Source organism: Dipteris shenzhenensis, chromosome 11 (assembly GCF_047967505.1).
Source record: "Dipteris shenzhenensis isolate YYH24624 ecotype China chromosome 11, Dip_SZ_1.0, whole genome shotgun sequence".
In the NCBI taxonomy this organism is placed as follows: domain Eukaryota; kingdom Viridiplantae; phylum Streptophyta; class Polypodiopsida; order Gleicheniales; family Dipteridaceae; genus Dipteris; species Dipteris shenzhenensis.
The window spans coordinates 33,201,880-33,223,500 of NC_141606.1; the positions used below are offsets into that span (position 1 = coordinate 33,201,880).

At 45.6% G+C, this 21,621-nt stretch overlaps 1 protein-coding gene across 1 annotated transcript; it reads right to left on the bottom strand.

Moving 5' to 3' along the window:
- Positions 1-15,889: 15,889 nt before the first annotated feature.
- LOC147896934 (pentatricopeptide repeat-containing protein At1g11290, chloroplastic-like) lies at positions 15,890-17,665 on the bottom strand. Its single transcript, XM_087381850.1, has 2 exons — positions 17,467-17,665; positions 15,890-17,343 (listed from the first exon to the last, which is right to left on the bottom strand). Exons 1-2 carry the CDS (start codon positions 17,619-17,621, stop codon positions 16,242-16,244), a joined length of 1,257 nt encoding a protein of 418 aa, XP_087237976.1. The 5' UTR covers positions 17,622-17,665; the 3' UTR covers positions 15,890-16,241.
- Positions 17,666-21,621: the final 3,956 nt, after the last annotated feature.

The window sequence follows — 21,621 nt, forward strand, 5'->3', positions numbered from 1 at the left end:
CCACAGTAGATTGTTTCTTGCTCAACCAAAAAATGCAAGCTTGACACGTCCCAGCACTCCTGAAACCTCTGATCTGCAAGCAAACACAAGAACACACACAACGTGAGAAAACTGAGCAGGCTGCTCACCACCCAACCATGACATCTACGGGATGTGATCCCGAATCAAGAGATGTCCCCTCCGAGCCACGAGCTGAGCTACTGGCACAAACTCCCAACCAGATCCAACCAGCCTGGTGTCCCATACCACCAGGTGGCACTGTGAAGCCTGGGATCTGCTATTGGGCCTTGGGCTACGCTATGATGCAGGCGCGTGTCCGCGACTCAATCCAGGATCAAACCTAGCACCTGGGAACGAAACTTGCTCCCATCGGCTCACTGAGAACTGAACCTCTGGGCCCCTTTTATAGACTCGGGCCCGAAGCGCCAAAAATAGCGAAGACCTCTAACTGGTTCGTACCCTTGCCACTCAACCCGAGAATCAAGCCTGCCTAACTCTAAGCCTCCCCAGGCTACCTGAGCTAGTCTCGTGTACTCAGTACACGTCAGATACCAATCCGTGCACATGACATACTTCCCCTCCTCTAAGAACTCACTCCTGAGTTCGCTAAAAAACCCGGAAATGTTCTCTGAAGGTTTCGTAATGTCTCTCATGTTGCATCCTCCTCAACACGATCCTTCCACTTGATCTTGTATTCCGTGATAGTTGTATTTCGAATCTGTCTTTCACGAAATTCAAGAATACACTCAGGTTCGTGTGGAATAAAAGTCAAATCTGTAACTTCTATTATCTCTTGAGGAGAAACAAGTTGATCATCCGCACCCAAGACTTCTTTCAGTCTACTGACATGAAAGACTGGATGTACTTTAACATCAGGAGGCAATTCTAGTCGATATGCAACTGGTCCAATTCTTTTAATGACCTTGAAGGGACCACAGTATCTGGGGGATAATTTCGGAACCAAACCAGTACTTAGGCTCTTGGATTCCTTAGAAATTCGCAAATATACCATCATTCCTTCAGAGAACTCTCTAGGTGAACGATGTCTATTAGCATAAAAAATGTCCCGATCTTGGGCACTTCTAATAGACTCCTTGGCAAACTGCAACATTTCCTGCATGTCTTGCAAGAAGTTCTTTGCAGCATCATTTTGAATCCCTTTTAACCCAACCATAACTGGTGACTTAGGTTGAAACCCGTACATAAGCATAAAAGGACTGTAACCAGTACTCGAATGCTTTGCACTGTTATAAGCAAATTCTATCATAGGTAGATATTCTTCCCATGAAGACTGTCTCTTAGATACATATGCCTGAAGCATATCTTCAACCAATTGGTTAACCTTCTCTATACTGCCATCGGATTGTGCATGATCTGAGGAACTCATACTTAGAGTAGTTTCTAACTTCTCAAAAACAAGTGTCCAAAAGTTACTTGTAAACTTTGAGTCCCTGTCACTGACTATGTCAGAGGGTAAACCATACAGCTTAAACAAGTGGTCCACAAACTCGTGAGCCAGCTGAACAGCTGAAATAGTTATTCTAGTAGGTAAGAATCTAGCCATTTTTGTCAGACGGTCTACTATGACCCAAATGGAGTCATGACCCTTGCGCGTTCGAGGCAAACCAGTAATAAAATTCTTTGTCAATTTGGAATACACAAGGCATGGAGAAGTCGCACGATAGAGCCAAGGTAGCCTACTTCAAGAACTCCAGGCATGGTGCAGATACAATAGGTCCCTGAGAAGAGGGAATATTATCACACTGAATACAAAATTGGGTGTCCTTATCCACAAAAGAAAGGGTATGTTCCTTCCATCCAATCCGAATATCATGGGTTTTAAACCACTCTATTGCGATTAACAAGTCCACATGCTCCAAGTGCATAACATAGCACGTAAGAGTCCCTGTGTATTCTTGAATCCGGATAGAAAGCGCTTCAATCTTGCGATCCCAAAACTGCTTCCCAGCTGGAAGCTGCACCTCATAGGTGTGATTGCTAGGTATCGTGGACAGCCCCATCTTCTGCACAAATTTGTAATTAACAAAGTTGTGAGAGCTGCCCGGGTCAAAGAGAATGTGAACTCTTTGGTCCCTAACTTCTCCATAAACTCGGAAAAGATCATGGGAACCAAATAACGAAGTATTAAAAGTGCAATTACAAAAAAGTGGGCAGGTAATGACATTTACAGAAATACCTGTCATCGAGACTTGGTTCGCTCCCTTGGCTTTGGTACCCGGACTCGCCTGGAGCTTCGGTCCCAGCGCTTGCTTTTGGTTCTTGCGCTTAGGACAATCATTCTTAGTGTGGCCCCGCTCCTCACAGAAGAAGTAACGTCCTTCCTTCTTTAGCTTCAAGGTACGAAGAAAACGGGCACGACCATTCTTCGCCTGAGTCAAGTGTTTCTTGGAGGCGTTGTCTATAGACTTTGTCTCCCCGGTACCAGTGGTAGACTGGAAGAACTTCCGTTTGTTCTTCCCACTCGTGTCGGAAACTGTGATTCCCTTTGCACTGGCCATGGTATCATCATAAATACGCGCGTAATTCATGGCCTCTTGCAACGTGGTACACTTGTTGTTCTTGATCTGCAACTTGTACGAGTCAGGCAAACCATCCACAAAGAAACCTAACAAGGTCACTGGATCCATCTTTGTAGCTCTGGTCTGCAAATCCCGAAACCTTTGAAGATAAACCTCAAAAGTCAAGTTCAGCTTGGACATATCGAGGGCTTTGAGCTTGCCTACGATATCATAGTCATCCTCCTTCTTCAGAAACTCCTTCCTGAAGACCCCTTCGAAATCTATTCATGTTGCAGGCTTGGGTTGGAGTTCCTTCCACCATAGTAAAGCCTTTCCTGACATGAACCCGGCTGCAAGCTGTATTTTCTTGTCATCTGGGTACGGGTGAAACTGGAAGTGTACTTGCCACTTGTGCAACCAAGTGTCAACAACCTCCTTGGTACGAGACTTCTGATCTCCGGGAAAAGGATCTGGAGTGATGTTCGGTCCTAACACTGAAGCCATGGCATCCACATGCATGACCGCCTGAACAGTGCTAGTCAGAGGTGTAAGGGTAGACTGAATCCCTTGGAGTTTCTGCGTCAACCCCGTTTGATTCGCGTTAACTTGCTCAAACTTTCCATCAAGGGCAGTGGTGAATTCACTGAAGGCTTTCTTCGTAATCAGATCGTCATAGAGACCCTGGTCTTCCTCCGCAGGGTAGTCCAAATCCTGGACACCCATGGCAAATTCAGGATTTACAGAATCAGCCATGTCTGAAATCTGATCTGAAAAGAGTAGTGAACTGAGAGAAGTGACTGGTGGAATCGAAGCTGGAAGGAGAGTGGAGCAGAGAGAAAAACTGTCCCAAGAGGAGGTGACGAAAGAAGAGAAGCTGGCCAAGAAGAAGGGGTACAAAGCTGTCGATCAGCTCGAATAGGTGAACCCGGAGACTCCCCCTGCTGGTTCCGCTGCTGGCTGTACCGTACGGTAATCTGCTGCGAACCGTACCTAGGTGACGAAAATCTGGTAGAGGTGTGGAGAGGTCTTCTTGCGCACACTTGCATAAGCTGTGGCTGAGCTTGGGATTTCGCCAGGCTATAAAGGAGACGGTGCAGCTATTCTAGGAAGCTATGCTTTCTAGAAAAGCCCACCCTCCCATACTTGGAGGGTTGATGCTTTTTTTAGCATGCACACCCTCCCAAACGTGGAGGGTCGATGCTTTTCTCGCCCCACCCTCCCAACTTGGAGGGTGGTGCTTTTTCGCGCATCAGCCTCCCCGAGCAGCCTGGCCGCACCCTGCTCGCCTATGGCGCACCCCCCCTGCCTGGCCGAATCACGCTCCAGCCTATGGCGCACCCTCAGCCTCACCTACCTGCATCACCTAATCTCTGCGCAGCCCTGACCACAGCACGGGATCCCCTAGGGTACCTGTCAACCCTTCGTCTACCCAACAGCCCCTCTCACGCCTCTCCTCCAATCCTCTCCTCTCTCTCCTAGCTACACCTCAAACCCTCTCTCACCTAAACCCTTCAGTAATCTTGAATTCATCACTCACTCTCTTCTTCCGACCTTTTCCCTAAATCCTGACCACTTCCCATAACTGATGAACCAAACAAGAACTTGCAACACAAATTTCGAAATTAGGGCATACCTGGAGGAACAAATCGTCCAAAATTCTTGGAACAGAAGTTCCTACCTCAGGAGCTGGCTCTGATACCAACTGACACGTCCCAGCACTCCTGAAACCTCTGATCTGCAAGCAAACACAAGAACACACACAACGTGAGAAAACTGAGCAGGCTGCTACCATGACATCTACGGGATGTGATCCCGAATCAGGAGATGTCCCCTCCGAGCCACGAGCTGAGCTACTGGCACGAACTCCCAACCAGATCCAACCAGCCTGGTGTCCCATACCACCAGGTGGCGCTGTGAAGCCTGGGATCTGCTACTGGGCCTTGGGCTACGCTATGATGCAGGCGCGCGTCCGCGACTCAATCCAGGATCAAACCTAGCACCTGGGAACGAAACTTGCTCCCATCGGCTCACTGAGAACTGAACCTGTGGGCCCCTTTTATAGACTCGGGCCCGAAGCGCCAAAAATAGCGAAGACCTCTAACTGGTTCGTACCCTTGCCACTCAACCCGAGAATCAAGCCTGCCTAACTCTAAGCCTCCCCAGGCTACCTGAGCTAGTCTCGTGTACTCAGTACACGTCAGATACCAATCCGTGCACATGACAAAGCTTTACCCAAAAAAGAAACAATTACCACTTGTCGACTGCCTAGTGTCATAGTCTCCAGCCCAATCTAAGTCACTATAAGCATGCGTCTGCAAGTCACCCCCCCTGGGAAACATCAAGCAATAAGACTTTGTGCCTTGCAAGTAACGGAAGATACGTTTTACAGCCTGCCAATGTGTTGTCTTTGGGCTGTGCCATATACCTGCTCACCTGAGATACTGCATACTGAATATCGGGCCGTGTATTGCACAAATAAATGAGGCATCCAACAACCTGGGAGTAAAGTGTGGCATCCACTGATTCACCTGCATCATACATAGTAAGCTTCAGCCCTAGCTCCATGGGAGTGGCTGTAGGCTTACAATCTTGCATGTTGAACCTATCCAAGAGTTTTTGCACATACTTGGATTGAGACATAACAATGCCACGCTTGTCTTGTATAAACTAGATCTCCAAATAGAAATTTAACATGCCCAAATCTGTCATGTCAAATTCAGCTTTCAATTCAGCCTTGAAATCTGCAATTATTTCCTCATTTGACCCTGTGAGCAGCATGTCATCTACATAAAGAATGATGACCAAAATATCCCCCCCATCCTTCTTGATGTAGAGGGTGCTTTCAGTGGGACTATTGTGTAACCCCTTACTTGCCAGAAAGGCATCAATCTTGGCATACCATGCATGTGGGGCTTGTTTCAGCCCATATAAAGCTTTATTCAGCTTGCAAACTTGAAGTGCAGTGCCCGAAAGTTCAAAGCCAAGAGGTTGGTTGACATAAACCTCTTCCTGCAAGTCCCCATAAGGAAAGCTGTTTTTATGTCCAACTAATGGACATTCCAAACAAAAGTTGCAGCCATCGCAATAACTAATTTGATGGTGGTCATCCGGTATGTAGGAGCAAAAGTCTCCTCATAATCTATGCCCTTTTTTTAGCATAGCCTTTGGCAACCAGCCGTGCCTTGTACCTATCAATAAATCCATCTGGGTTCCTTTTCACTTTGAAAACCCATTTGGCACCACTGGCATGTTTTCCTGGTGGTAAATCCACAACATCCCAAGTCTGATTTTTCTCAATGGACTGCAATTCATTGTGCATGGCATTCATCCAGTGCACATTATCCTTGGCTTCTTCAAAAGTCTCAGGTTCTTCTTCATCAAGAAGAGTACCTGCATAAGCTGATTCAACAGAAAGAGCCCCCCTTGTGTGCCTTACTGCACTATGAGTCCTACCAAGCAAAGGTGCCTCAAGTCTACTCTCCCTAAGACTCTGTAGCAACCAATTCGGAACTATTTTTGCTGCATGTATCTCTTGAATCTCTTACCTGACAACAACATCCACTCCCTGGGGAGGAACAAAATCAGCATGTGGCTGAATCGGGGCATGTGGAGCGGGTGGAGGCTGCTGTAAATGCTGATTTTCAGCATGAGCATCAGCTGGGGAACCAAAAGCAATAGGAAGCAACCCCTCAAAAACATCATCTGAAGAAGCTGGAATAGTGAATTCAGCATGTGTATGTGCTGAATTCTCTGCTAAAATTACATCTCTACTCACAAAAATCTTGCATGTGGCAGGATTGTAGAGACGATAGCTTTTGCTTTGTGCACTATACCCAACAAAGATACACTTTAGTGCCTTATCTGACAACTTATGTCAAAACTGTACAGGCACGTGGGCATATGCAACACATCCAAAAACACGAAAATGATCCACTGAAGGCTTTCTCCCATGCCAAGCCTCATAGGGAGTTATTGTCTTCAAAGCCTTTGTGGGAGCCCGATTCAAGACATAATTGGCACACATGAGGCCTTCGAGCCAAAATCTGTGAGGCAACTTCTTGCTAGTGAGCATGCATCTATCCCATCTCCATGAGAGTTCTATTTTTCCGCTCAGCTTTGCCATTTTGCTTAGAGGTAAGCCTCACTGTAAGCTGATGGATGATGCCTTTCTCCTTCAAAATAACCTTACATTCATGAGACATATACTCCCCCCCTCTGTCAGTGCGAAGTGTCTGCACCTTTAGTCCCATCTCATTTTCAACCATGACCACAAAGTGTTTGAAATGCATAAACACATCTGATTTTTTCTTCAAGCCATAGAACCAAGTATAATTTGTGTAGTCATCTATAAATGTGACATAATACACATAACCACCAAAAGCAGGTGTCCTCATGGGACCACAGACATCACTATGTATGAGCTGTAATTTGCGAGTAGCTTGTACTGCACCATCCTTTTTAAAGGGAAATATATGCATCTTACCAAGGATGCATCCTTCACAGGCATGAGGAGGAGGTGATTCCAAAGGAGGCAATGCATCAACCATAGCATGCTTCTCAAGTGTCATCAAGCTGCCATAGCTCATGTGCCCATATCTAGCATGCCATAACTCCGCATTCTGCATGGCAGCAGTGGAAGTGCTTACTACAAGTGCAAGATCGGATCTTTCCTCATAAATATCAAGTTGAAAAAGACCTCGATACAAAGTGCCAGACAACATCAAATCATAATCCTTCTCTTTGTCTCGGACTGCACACTTAGCATCATCAAAGATAACCTGAAATCCTCCTCGATTGAGAGAGGACATTGAAAGTAAATTTTTCTTTATACCGGGCACATAAAGAACATCAGTAATTCTGAAATATGTGCCATCCGTGGAGGTAAGTATAATATCACCCACTCCACACACTGAATAAAAAGAATTATTTGCACATGTCACCTTCTTTTTAGCGGGTGGTGCATGCAGAGATGCAAAAAGACTCTTCCATGAAGTGATGTGCTTGGATGTACCACTATCAAAATACCATGTGTTCAATGTCTCATTGACACTGAAAGTGCATGCATGCTTCGAAGGGTCATAGCTGCAAGTCAAGAAAGCATATGAGTCATCCTCAAGAGTGGCTGTAGTATTTGGACCAGCCACTGGAAAATCTAAAATGCAAGACAAAAAGGCATAATCCTCTTCCACAAAGTTGGCTGTAACATCCCCTCCTTCATGTGCATTAGGAGCTGATGCATCTAAGACAGCCATACCCAAATCCTTTTTCTTCTCCTTTGCTATTCTTTTCTTGCATTCACCAATGTAGTGACCTGGCTTCTTGCAGTAGTGACAAATATCCTTTCTCTTTGGCTTCTCTGCATCACCTTTAGCCTTATGAGAGGGCTTTCCGGAATCAGCTTTATGCTGATGTGTGGGCTGATTTCCATGTTGCTTTTGTTGCCCTTTACCTTTGGGTCTGAATTTTGAAAGCATGGCATGCTCACCAGCCCGTGTGGCCATGTTCTTCCTTGTTTGCTCTTCCTGCAACAAAAGTCCTCCCAACTCGTGAAAAGAAAGAGGATTGCTACCCCCCCTCAAGGACAGGAAGAGAATTCAGAGTGGTGGTAATCATCTTTGAATGAGGAATGATCTCATCTATATTCAGCCATTGTTCCCTCAAATCCTGAAGCTTGGTGAGGTGAGCATTCATGGAATCACCCTCATCCATATGTGTGTGAGATAGCTCTCTCTTCAAGAATGAGACTCGGGCATCATTTTTGGCTGCAAACATGCTCTCTAAAATATCACAAGCTGCCTTCGAGGTCTTGCATGACCAAATGTAAGGAATGATAAACCTTTTGACAGAAAGGGAAATGACTGAAAGAGCTTGTGCATCACGTGAATCCGGGAGCCACCAAAGCAACACTTGCTGCTCCTATCACTTGTCCTACACCTTGACCTCTACCCCTACCTCCACCTTGAGTAGGAGTGACAGGTGTAACCACGGTTTCTGGCCTTGTCTCACCTCCATTGATATAATCCCATAGATGTCTGCCAACTAAGATGTTGCGCACCATAAAGCTCCACAAGGAGTAGTTGGTACCATCCAACTTATCCTCCTGTGTGAGGACACCAAAGACCTCATTAGGATTATCCTGAGCCATATCTGCCAGACAACTCAAAAAAAGGCAGCAAATCTGACAAGTGAAATCCCTCCCTAGGATGTAAGATGCACAACCAAAGTCTGCAAAAAATCTGCCCAAAATGACAATTTTCTGTCACAGCCTATCAAAGGCTTAAAATGCACCAGAATGTTCTGCAAATGCCAAAAATCTGCAAAATCTGTCTGCAAAAGATGGCAAATGTCTGCAATGTGACTCAAACTGAGTCCAAAACTGCTTGCAAAACTCCCAAATTATCTGTCCACTGCCAAATTGCATCCAAAATGCAAAAGCCCGAATTCTTGCTAGAGATTGCAACTGAAAGCGGACAAATTGATCACAGCCCCAAATGTTACCAAAATTGCACTTTACCTACAAATGCCCCAAATTTTTGGACAAATCTACAATCTGCTTGCAATGTCTGACCAAAAAATGCACAAAAGCACTCCAAAAAATGCAATGTGCCTACAAAGGACTCAAAAGTCCCAATTTCTCTGCAAATAGAAACACCTGCAATGCCTACAAAATGATCCTGCAAGGAAAACCTGCAAATGGGTACGGACGCCAAAGAAGGGTACGGACGCCTGCAAGATGTACGAAAATCCGTACTATGTCCGGACTGCTGCACAGTCACTATATGAAACGTACAGTACGAGTGTACGGTGATTGTACGGGTGTATGGCGCATACAGCAACGTGTACAACGTCTGGCAGCTTGCAGTACGACAACGTGTACGGCGGCTTGCAGTACGACGACGTGTACGGCGTCTGGTAGTACAGCGTTGTATGGAAGTACAAAATCCTGCAGAAGCGTACAGCGCTCAATGGTTGTTGTACAGCCAGTGGGCTTGTACGGAACATTACGGAAGGTAAGCGCCGAACTGTACGGCTGAAATGGCGATAGATGTCCGTACAACCGTACGGACTGTACAGACGAGCAGATACAAGCCGAAGCTCCGGGATGTGGGCGTGGAGGAGAGAGAGCAGGTGCAGGAACTCAAGCTACTCTCATACCAAATGTTGAAATGGGAGCACGAGGAGATGCAAGGAGCAGAGAGCAAAACGTAGAATGCAATAGATAAGATGAGGAAACTACTAGTGTGGAGGTGGTTTTGCCTAAGTGACAAAACCACACTAACCCACTTACTGTGGTTAGGGGGAAAAACCTCTAGTGAGGTAAAAGTGCCCCTAACTCACTTATGGATTACATTGGTCACTGCCTAGAATATGCCAATAATTCTAACAGCCAATACACAGACTCCAGAAGAAGATGGACTAGTAGAGAGAAAGAACAGGACTTTGGTGGGGATGGTGAGGACAATGTTTGAGCATCACGACCATTCCCATTCACTTTGGGGAGAGGCTGTGGTGACCATTCTCTGACTACTGCTATTCTGAGGTAACTCTATTTAAGGCTTACTTTGGTAAGAAACCAAATGTGTCCTGCTTCCGTGTCTTTGGAAGTGATGCCTATGTACATATCCCGAAGAAGCAGAGGGGAAGCTTGATGCCCAAGTCCCAAAAGCTTGTCTTTGTGGGATACAACACTCTTTCAAAAGGTTACAGGAGAGAGATTGTAGTTAGCAGGGATAACAGTTTCGAAGAGTACGTTCTAGTTTCCACAGCAGAGGAAGCACCGCTTCTTGGAGAGCCAGTTTACTTTGAGGATCCATCACGAGCTCTGGTTCTTGCCACACAGCCTTAGCCAATAGCAACGGATGCTTCAGAGGTTGTTGATGAGCCACCGCAGTAGGAGGAGGCTTAGAGTTCTCATCGAGTTCCAAAGTGGTAGGTGGATACACTTCATGACTTCAGGGTGACAGAGTATCCTCCTGAGTCGACCATGAGGAAGGACCTCGAAGATCGCACCAAGTTTGAGCCAAGCTCTGGCAGAGGAGAATCCATAGATAAATTATGCATTGATATCTCAAATTATTTGGGACAACAAGCCTACCTCCATAAAGGAAGCTCTCATAGGAGACTTGGAGAGACTTGGAAGACAGCCATGCAAGTGGAGATCGAAGCCATTGAGAAGAATGGGACTTGGGAGCTTGTTCCACGGCCGTTTTGCAAGAGTCGATGATTGGTTTCAAGTAGGTTTTCAAAACCAAGTACATGTTAGATGGGTCCGCTGACAAGCACAAGGTTAGACTTGTGGCCAAGGACTATGCACAACAGCTAGGCATCCACTACAAGGACAGTTTTGCACTGACTGCAAGGATGGCTACAATCTAGACAGTTCTTCCCCTTGCTTCTCATCAGGACAGGCCCATGTACTAGATGGATGTAAAATCAACATTCCTGAATGGTGAGGTGTACATGGAGCTGCCTCAAGGCTTATGGTTCACAGGCTGAAGAAGGCTTAGTATGGCCTAAAGCAAGAGGCTGCAGGCTTGTCTTTCAGTGACACATCCCTCAGACTACTTCTCCTTGTCCTGAACTGTCCATGCCTTTGATCACTGGAGGGGCTCCTTCCTTCAGGACTGAGGGGTGTCAAAGGAGTCGCTGATACCATGTTAGAATTAGGCACTGTTTGGACAGCAACCCTAACTGTGCGCAATAAACTCGAAACACTCACTGTTCTCCCTCAGACACAGCAGAAAACACTCACTGAAAAGCACTCAGGCAATACAGCATGTAGAGAAGGAATGAGACTCAGTATATTCATCCACCAAGCATGGGAAAACAGCTCAGAAAAGAGCAAGAACATCCTGCCAGGGTTGCTAAGTAGAATTGCAGTCATGGAAAACTTCTCCTACTGACATTTACAGAACAGAGAATTTGCCACACTCTACACAAGTTACGGGGCCTTCAGAGGCTTCAGTTTGCTGAGTAGAGGTGATGCAAAATGGCGCCTATTTATAGGTAATGCAGGGACCTGGAGTCTTCCCAAAAACAGCCGACTGGACAGTCTGTACCAACCCGACTTGACCAGTCTGTACATCCGGCTGGAACTTGAACCTGTTTTGGTTTATTTGGTTCAGGATACAGACGCCTAGTTGCCCACGCTATAGATAGGCCCTGGCAGTGGCTCAAACCTGCTGTTTGGATGACCTGCTCTAGCCAAAAACTGTCAGGTGATCCCCGACAGTTCCAGCTGCTGTTCCAAGACTTGCCAGTCCAACATACCTGCTGTAAACCCTGAGCATCATTCTATCCAGGTATGCTCCCTACCTACAATGCCCCAACCCCTTGTCCTCATTTGGGGGCTCACAGGTGGGGCAGTGACACTCCGATAAGGAATTTGGGAGCACTTGGCCTCTCTTACAAAAGGTATCACCCATGAAATCTGTCTCCTTGGAAGGGCAGATACGTGTGCTGAATCCTGCAGAACCTTCAACCATCCGGAGCACATCAACAAGCTACAAGCTCTTTAACAGGATGTCCTTCAAGCCAAGACGGAGATATCGTCCAAGGATATGGCCATCACCCATCTTTCCTCTCAGTACTCATCATTCTACTTTTCTTTGATTACCCCTGCAAGACTCAACTCCCTCACATGCGAGGAGCTTGTGCAGATGGTCCTGGACCAGGAGCAGTTCTAGAACCCTTCATAGGGTGGAGGTTCGGAGGCCTTGGCCGCCCCGTTGCCAAAAGGGCGGAACAACGGAAATCACAACAAGGGTAAGTGAAAGTCTTCTCAGTCAAGTCTTCAGAGAAAAGTCTAACAAGGACTGTGATGCCCTGAAGGCTGAGCGGAACTGCAAGTGGCCAGAAGGGTCACTACTAGAGGAAGTGTAATCAGTGGAGCACCGAGAAGGGTACAGGTTCTTCAGCTGCAGCTGCACATGGATACTAGCGCTTCCTCTTCTTCAAGCATGGAGGCAGCTCCTCTCACTGCTGGAGACTCTTGGGAGTGGATTCTCGAAAGTGGTGCTTCCAAGCGCATGGCTCATTCCTGCAAGCAGTCCAGGACATCGATGGCAATCAGGTCTGATCTTCATTGGTGACAAATCCACTATTCCAATTCAAGATGAGGACATGTTGGAGGTCATCCCTATGGCAAAGGGGGGAGGGATTCCCCTCACGTGTTCTGTATGTTTTGTCTCTTGGTTTCCATTTGTCGTCACTGCATGAGGTTTGGAAGACTGGCAAACAGGGAGTTTGAGGATTCTGCGGTTATTGGGGAAAAAGCCACCGGCCAGGTTTTTTGGAAAGGCACGGTAGACAACAGGATCTACAAACTCTCCATCTCTCCTCTTACAGTTATGGCATTTCTGCTATGGTCACTTGAATGTGGATGAGATGCCGCAGTCCTTCCCGAACCACATGGTGGATGGCTTGTCAGGTGTGGGCAGCAAGCAAGGACAATGCAGTTCTTGCATTCGTGGCGAACAGCATAGGGAGATCATTCCAAAGCATGCTTCAAAGTGGGCTTCACAACCCCTGGAGTTGGTTCACACTAATCTTTGTGGACCTATGCAGAGCCCTAACCTGGGTGGAGCCCTTTATTTCATGCTGCTGGTAGATGATAACAGCCATTTAAATGGGTGTATTTTCTGTCCCATAAGGACGTAGCCTTTGCTTGGTTCAGAGATTGGTGTGCTCTGGTTGAAAAGGAATCTGAAGTGTCAATGAAGACTCCTAGGGCTGACAAAGGTCGTGAAAGATTTTGTGCAGAGAAGGGCATCAAGCGGGAGCTTGCCAATCAAGGACTCCTTCCAAAAATGTAGTAGAGTGGAAGAGCCGGCTTGTGGTGGAGAAGGCAAGCACGATGGAGCATTGCGACCTTCCCCATTTACTTTGGGGAGAGGCTATGGCGATGGCTGTCCATACGCTCAACCATTCTCCGATGACCGTTGTTCGTAAGGTAACTCCATTTGAGGCTTGATTTGGTAAGAAACCGGATGCATCCTACTTCAGTGTCTTTGGATGTGATGCATAACGTACATATCTCAAAGAAGCAGAGGGGGAAGCGTGACTCAAAGTCCCAAAATCTTGTTTTTGTGGGATATAACACTCTTTCAAAAGGTTAGAAGTTTTATGACCTAGTGACGAGAGTTTGCAGTGTCATTTTTTGAAGAGTATGTTCCAATTCCCAAGGCAGAGGATCCAACCGCTTCTTGCAGAGCCAGATGACTTTGAGGACCTGTCTCGAGTCCTTGTTCCTACCACACAACCTCAGCTAAGTAGCAGAGAATGCTTCAGAGGTTGGTGATGAGCCACTGCAGCAGGAGGCGGCTCAGATTGATCGCTGAGTTCCGAAGTGGTTGGTGGATACACTTCGTGATTTCAGGGTGACAGAGTATCCTTCCGATTGGACCATGGAGATAGGACGTGAAAGACGCATTGAGTTCATGACAAAGACCTAGTCGAGGAACATCTACAGGTAAACTACGTATTCGGGACAAGGAGCCTACCTCCATAAAGGAAATTCTCTGGCAGGAGACTTGGAGGATAGCCTTGCAAGTGAAGATAAAAGCAATTGAGAAGAAAGGGACTTTGGAGCTGGTTCCCCGGCCATTGCAACAGTGGCTGATTGGTGTCAAGTGGGTTTTCAAGACCAAGTACACGTCAGATGGGTCAATTGACGAGCACAAGGCCAAACTAGTGGCTAAGAGCTATGCACAACGGCCATTGAGAAGAATGGGACTTGGGAGCTAGTTCCATGGCTGTTATGACAGTCAGTAATTTGTGTCAGGTGGGTTTCCAAAACCAAGTACGCGTCAGATGGGTCCGTTGACAAGCACCAGACCAGATTTGTGGCTAAGGGCTATGCACAGCGGCCAGGTATCAAGTATGAGGACACTTACACCGACTGCAAGGATGGCCATAATCTGGACAGTTTCCCCTTGCTTCTCATCAGCACTGGCGTGTGTACCAGATGGATGTCAAATCAACATTCCTAAATGGTGACTTGCAGGAGGAGGTGTACGTGGAGCAGCCTCCAAGCTTTGAGGTTCCTAAATCCAAAGGTCGGGTTTACAGGTTCAAGAAGGCTTTGCGGTCTCAAGCAGGCTCCCAGGGCTTGGAACCATAAGATAGATGCCTTACGGAAGGGTTTCTGGAGATGAATTACTGATCCCAACTTCTATCTCTGTTGGGAGCGAGGTATGGTCAACTTGATCATTCTTGACATGGATGATCTCATACTTACAGGCAGTCATGTGGAGCACAATCGCCATGATGAAGGCGGCATTGTCATAGGAGTTTGTGATGACGAACTTAGGCTTACCTATCCTGATCATGGCCCTTTTCTCTTTTAACCCCGTAGGTGTTAACTAAGCCCCTTCCTAGTTGATTAATTGATTCACCAAGCTGAGCAGCCAGAGCCTGTAAAGTTGGTTAAGGTAGCCCTTATGGGTGCCTCTATTGGGCTATTGGTCGGCCTTCATGAGTTGGAGTCAAAATTCTAGTGTAGTGATACCTAGTAGCCTGTTTCCTACCCTGATTGACAGGGCTCCGCTGCTGATGCATAGGAGTAGCCTAGAAGCATGCCCATTGCATCTTCGCATGAAGCATGTAATATTCATTTTGCAAAAAACTCGGCACAGATTGGGTGATTGTCAATTAACTTCATCTTCTGCTCCATAAGGTACTGCTGCTACCAAATGCTGGATAATCTCTATTATACCTTGTCCAAAGAAGGCTTTGGAAATCCACCTGAGCAATGTCTCATCATTTACCCTTGAGAGACTATAAGATTGTCTTTGTGATGGGCTCTAAAATTGTTCATTCAAACTTTTTGTCATAGAATTTTTCTTATGCAGGAAAATTTTGCTAGAATGCCCAATAAACTTAGAAGTCTCTAATTACTGACAATTCTATTTGGCATTCTATTAAGGCATGATATATATATATATATATATAGAGAGAGAGAGAGAGAGAGAGAGAGGGGCGGAAGGGGGGGTGAGGATAGAATTGTTAACGCGGACAGTAAGCAACCTCTAAAGCCTAGGTTGAAATTTGCGTATAGCTACAAGTCTATAAGCAAATATCACTTCTTCTTATGACAAATTGTAGTTACTATGAAGGCCTGTTCTCTTTTTAGCAAAAGAAAAAACAGGAGAGCAGCTGAGATCAGGTCAGTGTGAGTTTCACAAGTTGCATGAAACCATGAAAACAAAGAAGAAAATTAGATGTACACAGTATGCAAACATGGGTTTCAGATGAGAGAAAATGGGTAATGGAAAAGAATGAGGAAGGGCAGATGACATGGGAAAGAAACATAAATAAGATGAGCATCTTCAGAAAGAAGCACACAATGTTCACCTTGAATGTCTGGAACAAAAAGGGTACTCAAAACATTGTATGCAGTATTCTAGGACAACGGCGTCATCAAAAAGTCACGAAGGAAAGGCCTAATACTGCTGAAGTAACTTCATCGTTTGCATTTATCACTCTCATGCAGGAATGCTAAACCCACTTCTCCAAACGCATCGAAAGCCAAACTGTTTGCCCGATGCAACCCTGTAAATAGGCATTGCCTAGTGTTTGTATCTATACAATGTGTTGTCTTTGAGGGCAAGCCTGCCTTTCCTTCAATTGAAGAAAATCCCAAAATGGAATCTGAAAACAGGGTTTAATTCACATACTTTTGGCGTAAATATACTTGCTATCCCGAGGCTGCAAGGCGGGTATTTAGAAAGGCTCAGAATGTGCCTCGAATGGCTCTACACCTTCCTGTTGCATCTGATAAGAAAGCTTTGAAGCCTCCTCAGTGTTGCCACATTGGGCATAAGCGGTAATCATGGATGTCCACATTACTGATGCTCGTATAGGTATTTGGTCAAATACATGACGTGCATCCGGGAGGCTCCCACAGCTAATGTACATCTCAACAAGGCTACTGACCACAGAGACATCCAAGTTAAATTTACTTTCGCGAATGCAGGCATGGCATTGCTTGCCCTGTTCTAGGGCTGCAACGCTACTGCATGCCTTCAAGACATTGCCAAAGGTAACATCATTTGGCTCTACTTTCTCTCGCTGCATCTGCTGAAAGACTTTTATAGCCTCCTCAGGTTGCCCGTTTTCAACATAACTGGCGATCATGAGATTCCATAAAGCATCGTTTCGTCTGCTCGGGATCTTGTTAAATACCTTTCGTGCGCTTTTTATGCTCCCACAGTTTACATACATGTCGACGAGGGCGATTCCGACAAAAATGTTTGTATCTAGTTTTCTTCTGGTAATATGTTCATGGATGTCCTTGCCCTCTTTGAGTTTTGCAGGGCAATTACATGCTCTGAGCAAACAAATAAAAGTGATCTTGTTAGGTTTGAGTTTTCTTTCGACCATTCGGTTAAATAGTCTCAGAGCCTCTTCCAGATTACCATTTTGGCCGTATGCATTAATCATCACAGTCCATGAGACAACATCTCTTCTACGCATTGCGTCAAACAGTTGCCGCGCCTCAACAATACTTCCACACTTTGCGTACATGCTGAGGATGTTGTTTAAAAGGAAGATATCTAGCTTTACTTCGCTATTTGTAAGAAGGGTATGGACCTTCTTTCCCTCCTCGAGGGCTTCGCGCTTAGCACACTCTTGCAAAAGAAATTCATAATTGTCGTAAACTGCCCGGAGGCCTCCTTGGTGCACAAGCTCAAAATAATCGACTGCCTCCGTTAGCTGTCCCTCTTCGCACATTACTTTCAAATCCTCCGAGACGTTAAATGCAATTTTGTTACGTCCTCCTGATGACGATGTTTGGAGGTAAGCGAGATGCGCCTTCTCGCTCCTGCGCAATGGCTAAGAACGTAAAGATGGCAACAGGGTAATCAAAACTTACTGAATTCACAAGAAAGAGAAAATCTGCGGTCGGTGAGCGTGCCAAATTTGAGAGCAGGAGTCCATTAAATACCCGTGGAATTGTTCCAAGAGCTGGGTTTTCTTCCCAGAAGAGGAGAAGACGATCGCGGTGTGTGGCCGGGAATGTTTTGTGCTGCGATTTCTTCGAAAGCTGGGTGGGAGGTGAGATGGGAAGGGGAGGAAGCCGGTGTTTGCTGGGAACTCCATAGCTGCCCAGTACTTCACAGTCCACTCTCCTCCATAGCTGTGCAACTCCATAGCTATGCAGTAACCGGTTCGTCCCTCCTCCATCAAACTATATAGTTTCGCAGCTGGCTCCCTAGTGATGGATGACATGGCATGCCAACGTGGAGCCTATGATGACATGGCATGCCCACTTGGAGCCTTTAACATGGCATGCCACCATGGAGCCCTCCCGGGTCGGCGTGGCAAACGAGCGGGTGGAATTGACAGTCCGACAGCTTGGCACTCACCCTTGCTACGCTCTCTCATCCACCAATCACGTCCTCAAACTCCCGTTCTTCTTTCATCCAATTGCACCCATGGACAGTTTCGGCGAGCAGCACATCTAAACTGCTAAGCACCCGAATTTGGTTCAATTCTTTGCAAGCAGGTGGCCATTCATGGCCATATGCTTGGTTGGGCATACCCACCCATGGCAAAGAAGGGGTGGGCGTTTACACCCTTAGCGAACAATGGGCATACGCTTTTTACGAAATTTTAAATATAGGGGCATTTTAATATGTGCTTGCTCACATGAGTTACACCTCTTTGGGTTTTCATGCTACCTGTAGAACAAAGGAAAGTCATGTCATCAAAGTGCACGAGTGGGTGCAAAGCTCAGGTGGATCATTGAGAATATTGAGAGGTCATCAAGTGAAATCGGGATTTTTGGGATCTTCTTCATGGTGCCCTACTAGCTAACCTTCATGCACCATTGAGGGCTAGTCAAAAAACAACCCGCTTGGAAGAAGCACATGGTCATTATAGGACCTTGATCCTCCAACATTTGGAAGGTTTTCAATCGGTTGATCTTCTTGAAACGTCATGTCTTGAGAGATGAAGACCTAGGATTATAACGTTTAACACTAGATAAGTTGGAAGTATAAGAAATAACTTAGCATGGGGTGCCATGTGGATCTAACTTCTTTAGTATCTACACCAAGGACATGCACAAAAGAAAGATACACTTGAGTCATTTAGTATCTACACCAAGGACATGCACAAAAGCAAGATACGCTGAGTCTTTTACCATACCATACATGAGTGGAAGATGTGAAAGATGCCTTGCTTAGATGCACCAAGGACATGCAGAAAAGCAAGATGCATGTGGATATAGCTTCCTTAGTATCTACACCAAGGACATTCACCAAGCAAGATACGCTGAGTCTTTTACCATACCATACCTTAGTGGAAGATAAGGAAGATACCTTGGTTAGATGCACCACATTATGGCAAGTCCAAAAAGAATATGGGATTGTTGACTTGAGCCTAAATGTAAGTACTTCAAGTCCCAACTGAGAAGGTTGGGTGAGTCCTTGGTGGAGCTTCATGGCTTCGAAAATTCCTATTAATTAGCTGTGGGGGAAGAGAAGTGGGGTGAAAAGGAAGAGGGCAAGGCCATGATTAAACTAAGGGAGGAGTTTCAATTAAAGGATAATGGAGGGTAGGGGGAATTAAAGAGGAACCGACGTGCTAAAGTTGGAGGGGGAGGAGGGACAACTTATAATATTATAATTATCTTCAAAGATGTTACACTACTCTATAGCTTTGTGGTAGAGCTCACATTTGTGAAATACAAGATTATGGGTTGAATCCTTCTTGAATTTCAAATATAATATGCACCCCTCTTAGACATTGTAAAAGAGTAACCAAAGGGGAGAAAGGGGGAAGTGAGTCGAAGGCAGGGGGAAGGAAGAGAGGCGAGGAGGAGGAGGGAGGGACTAGAGGGAGAGAGCAGGGAGAAGGGGGGATTAACGCGAGCAAGATGATTAGGGAGTGGAGGTAGGTTAATTATGAAAAGAAGGGGGGCAGGTGTTACGTCAACCATAATTTCGGAACTGTGTGGTGTGATTATGGTTAGGCGGGAAACTAGAGGGCTTGATGGTGCTTGCATACTATGAGGCGAGGGCCAAAAAGGTAAGGTCCCTTGTGGGACACATGGCACCAAGGTAGAAGGCCACTTTGCAAGCATTGGGCTAGGGGGGGTTTTGAGAGAGAGATCTCCATGGTGATGAAAAAGGAAACAAGAATCACAAGATAGGGGATTACTGGGAGGCAATTAGCAGGAAAGCCCTCTATGTTTGTGGAAGAAATCATAACATTGGGATGTTGTAACGCTGGTATCAAAGCAAGGCATACGACCTAAGGAGTTAGTGGGATACGAGGAGTTCAATGTGCATACACAGATACGGGTGACAGCAATTCTTGCCTAGCATTGAGACAACAGCCTTAGAAAATCACTCTCCGAGGCTCACGCAATTGCAGGCGACTGGACCACAAAGCGAGCATTCGCAAAGGTAGCTAGTTAACGGATGGAATGAAGGAACGATCGTAGGTTCCTTGTGTTGGAAGAGTTACGCAACGAGGGCGTGGGAGATGGCACGATTTCAAGACATTCTCCTTCTCCGCACACTATCTGCAGCTTATTTGTCCTCACCCACTAGCACTTAAGCTCTCTACGTGTGTTCCAGCTGTGCAAGACTCAAACAACATCTATGCTTTCGTCTCCTCCTCTATCGTCATAGCCAGGGCCATCGTTGATTGGCTGGAGCTGGTGTGCGATTTCTTGTTGATCGTATAAGCCAGAACTTCAAAGAACAATTCCGTGAGGGGATTGCTTGTGCAGATTGCTTGCTATCCCTTGCAAGAGTATTGCAGTGAAAGATTTCTTGGAAGCTAATTGCCTCCCAAAATCTGAGAAAAGGTGGCGACGCGACGCTCGACTTCTTTTGTCAACCTACACAACAAAACACAGAAAAACAAAAAAGCCATATTCACTTGTTTCAAAATCCTAAGGTCCTAAAAGCCACCTCATCATTGCCTTTTTACCCCCCTCTTTCCTTCTTTACAAAGCTTAAAAAGCTCCCAAATCTTTTCACCTTTATAAGGTCTAACCTCTCTAATCTTAAAGAAAAGGACTTGAAAGCGAGATTGTGGAGATCGAGGAAGAGAATCAAAGCTCACGTTGAGGAGTTTGAAGTCGAAGGAAGCAAAAAAGTGGAATCAAAAGGCGAGTTCATGAATCAAAGAAAGCGAGAAGATAGATCCAAGGCCATGAGCAAATTCTAGGGAAGTGGCAATCATATTTTTTCTCTCGATAAGCTTTCTGCTTTATAAAATACGGTGATTATGGAATTTCGTATACAGAATTCACGAAACTTGAAACTCGAATGCAAAATATGGAAACACAGTTAGGAACTATTAGTGATACATTGAAAATCCTAGCTGAAGCCATAACCAAGTTAGCCAATTCTCAATCAGTAACTACTACAGAAAAATCACCGACTCCTCCTAATCAAGTTGAGAGGTCCACCTCTCGACTTAGAGAAACCTCTAACATTCTTAAGGACTTGAAACCGCCAATTTTCAATGGGGCAAAAAAGAAACACAATAAAGATGCGATTAATGCATTCTTGCAAAAGTGGCAAGACTTCCATCGACTCAGGAATACCCCTCCTGAAAATCAAGTCGTGGAAGCAAGTCTTTCCCTTGGAAAACAAGGCCTATAAATGGTGGATGAGCCTCAGAAAAATGAGGTTAGAAACTTGATTGAATATGAGCACCGCGGATCATCCACAGAGCGATAGTCAAACTAAAAGAGTCAATCAGATCATTGATGATATGCTTTGAGCATATGTAAGTAAACGGCAAACTAATTGGGAACAGTATTTGCCCATATTAGAATTTCCATATAACATTGCCAAACATTCATCTACACGTTTTAGTCCATTCATGATGATGTATGGATTTCAACCAAGAGCCTCGATGGTAGTGGGACTCGAAAAAGAGAAGGTTCAAGCAGCCAAAGACTTTCTTGAAGATATGAATCAAACGCTTAAGTTAGCTAAAGATAGCATAAGAAGAGCTCCGGATAGAGCACGAAGCTATGCAAACCCCCATCGTAGAAGGTTGGAGTTTGAAGTAAATGAGAAAGTAAACCTCAAGGTACCTGAATCTTTAGAATCTCTAAAGACAGGTAAATGTC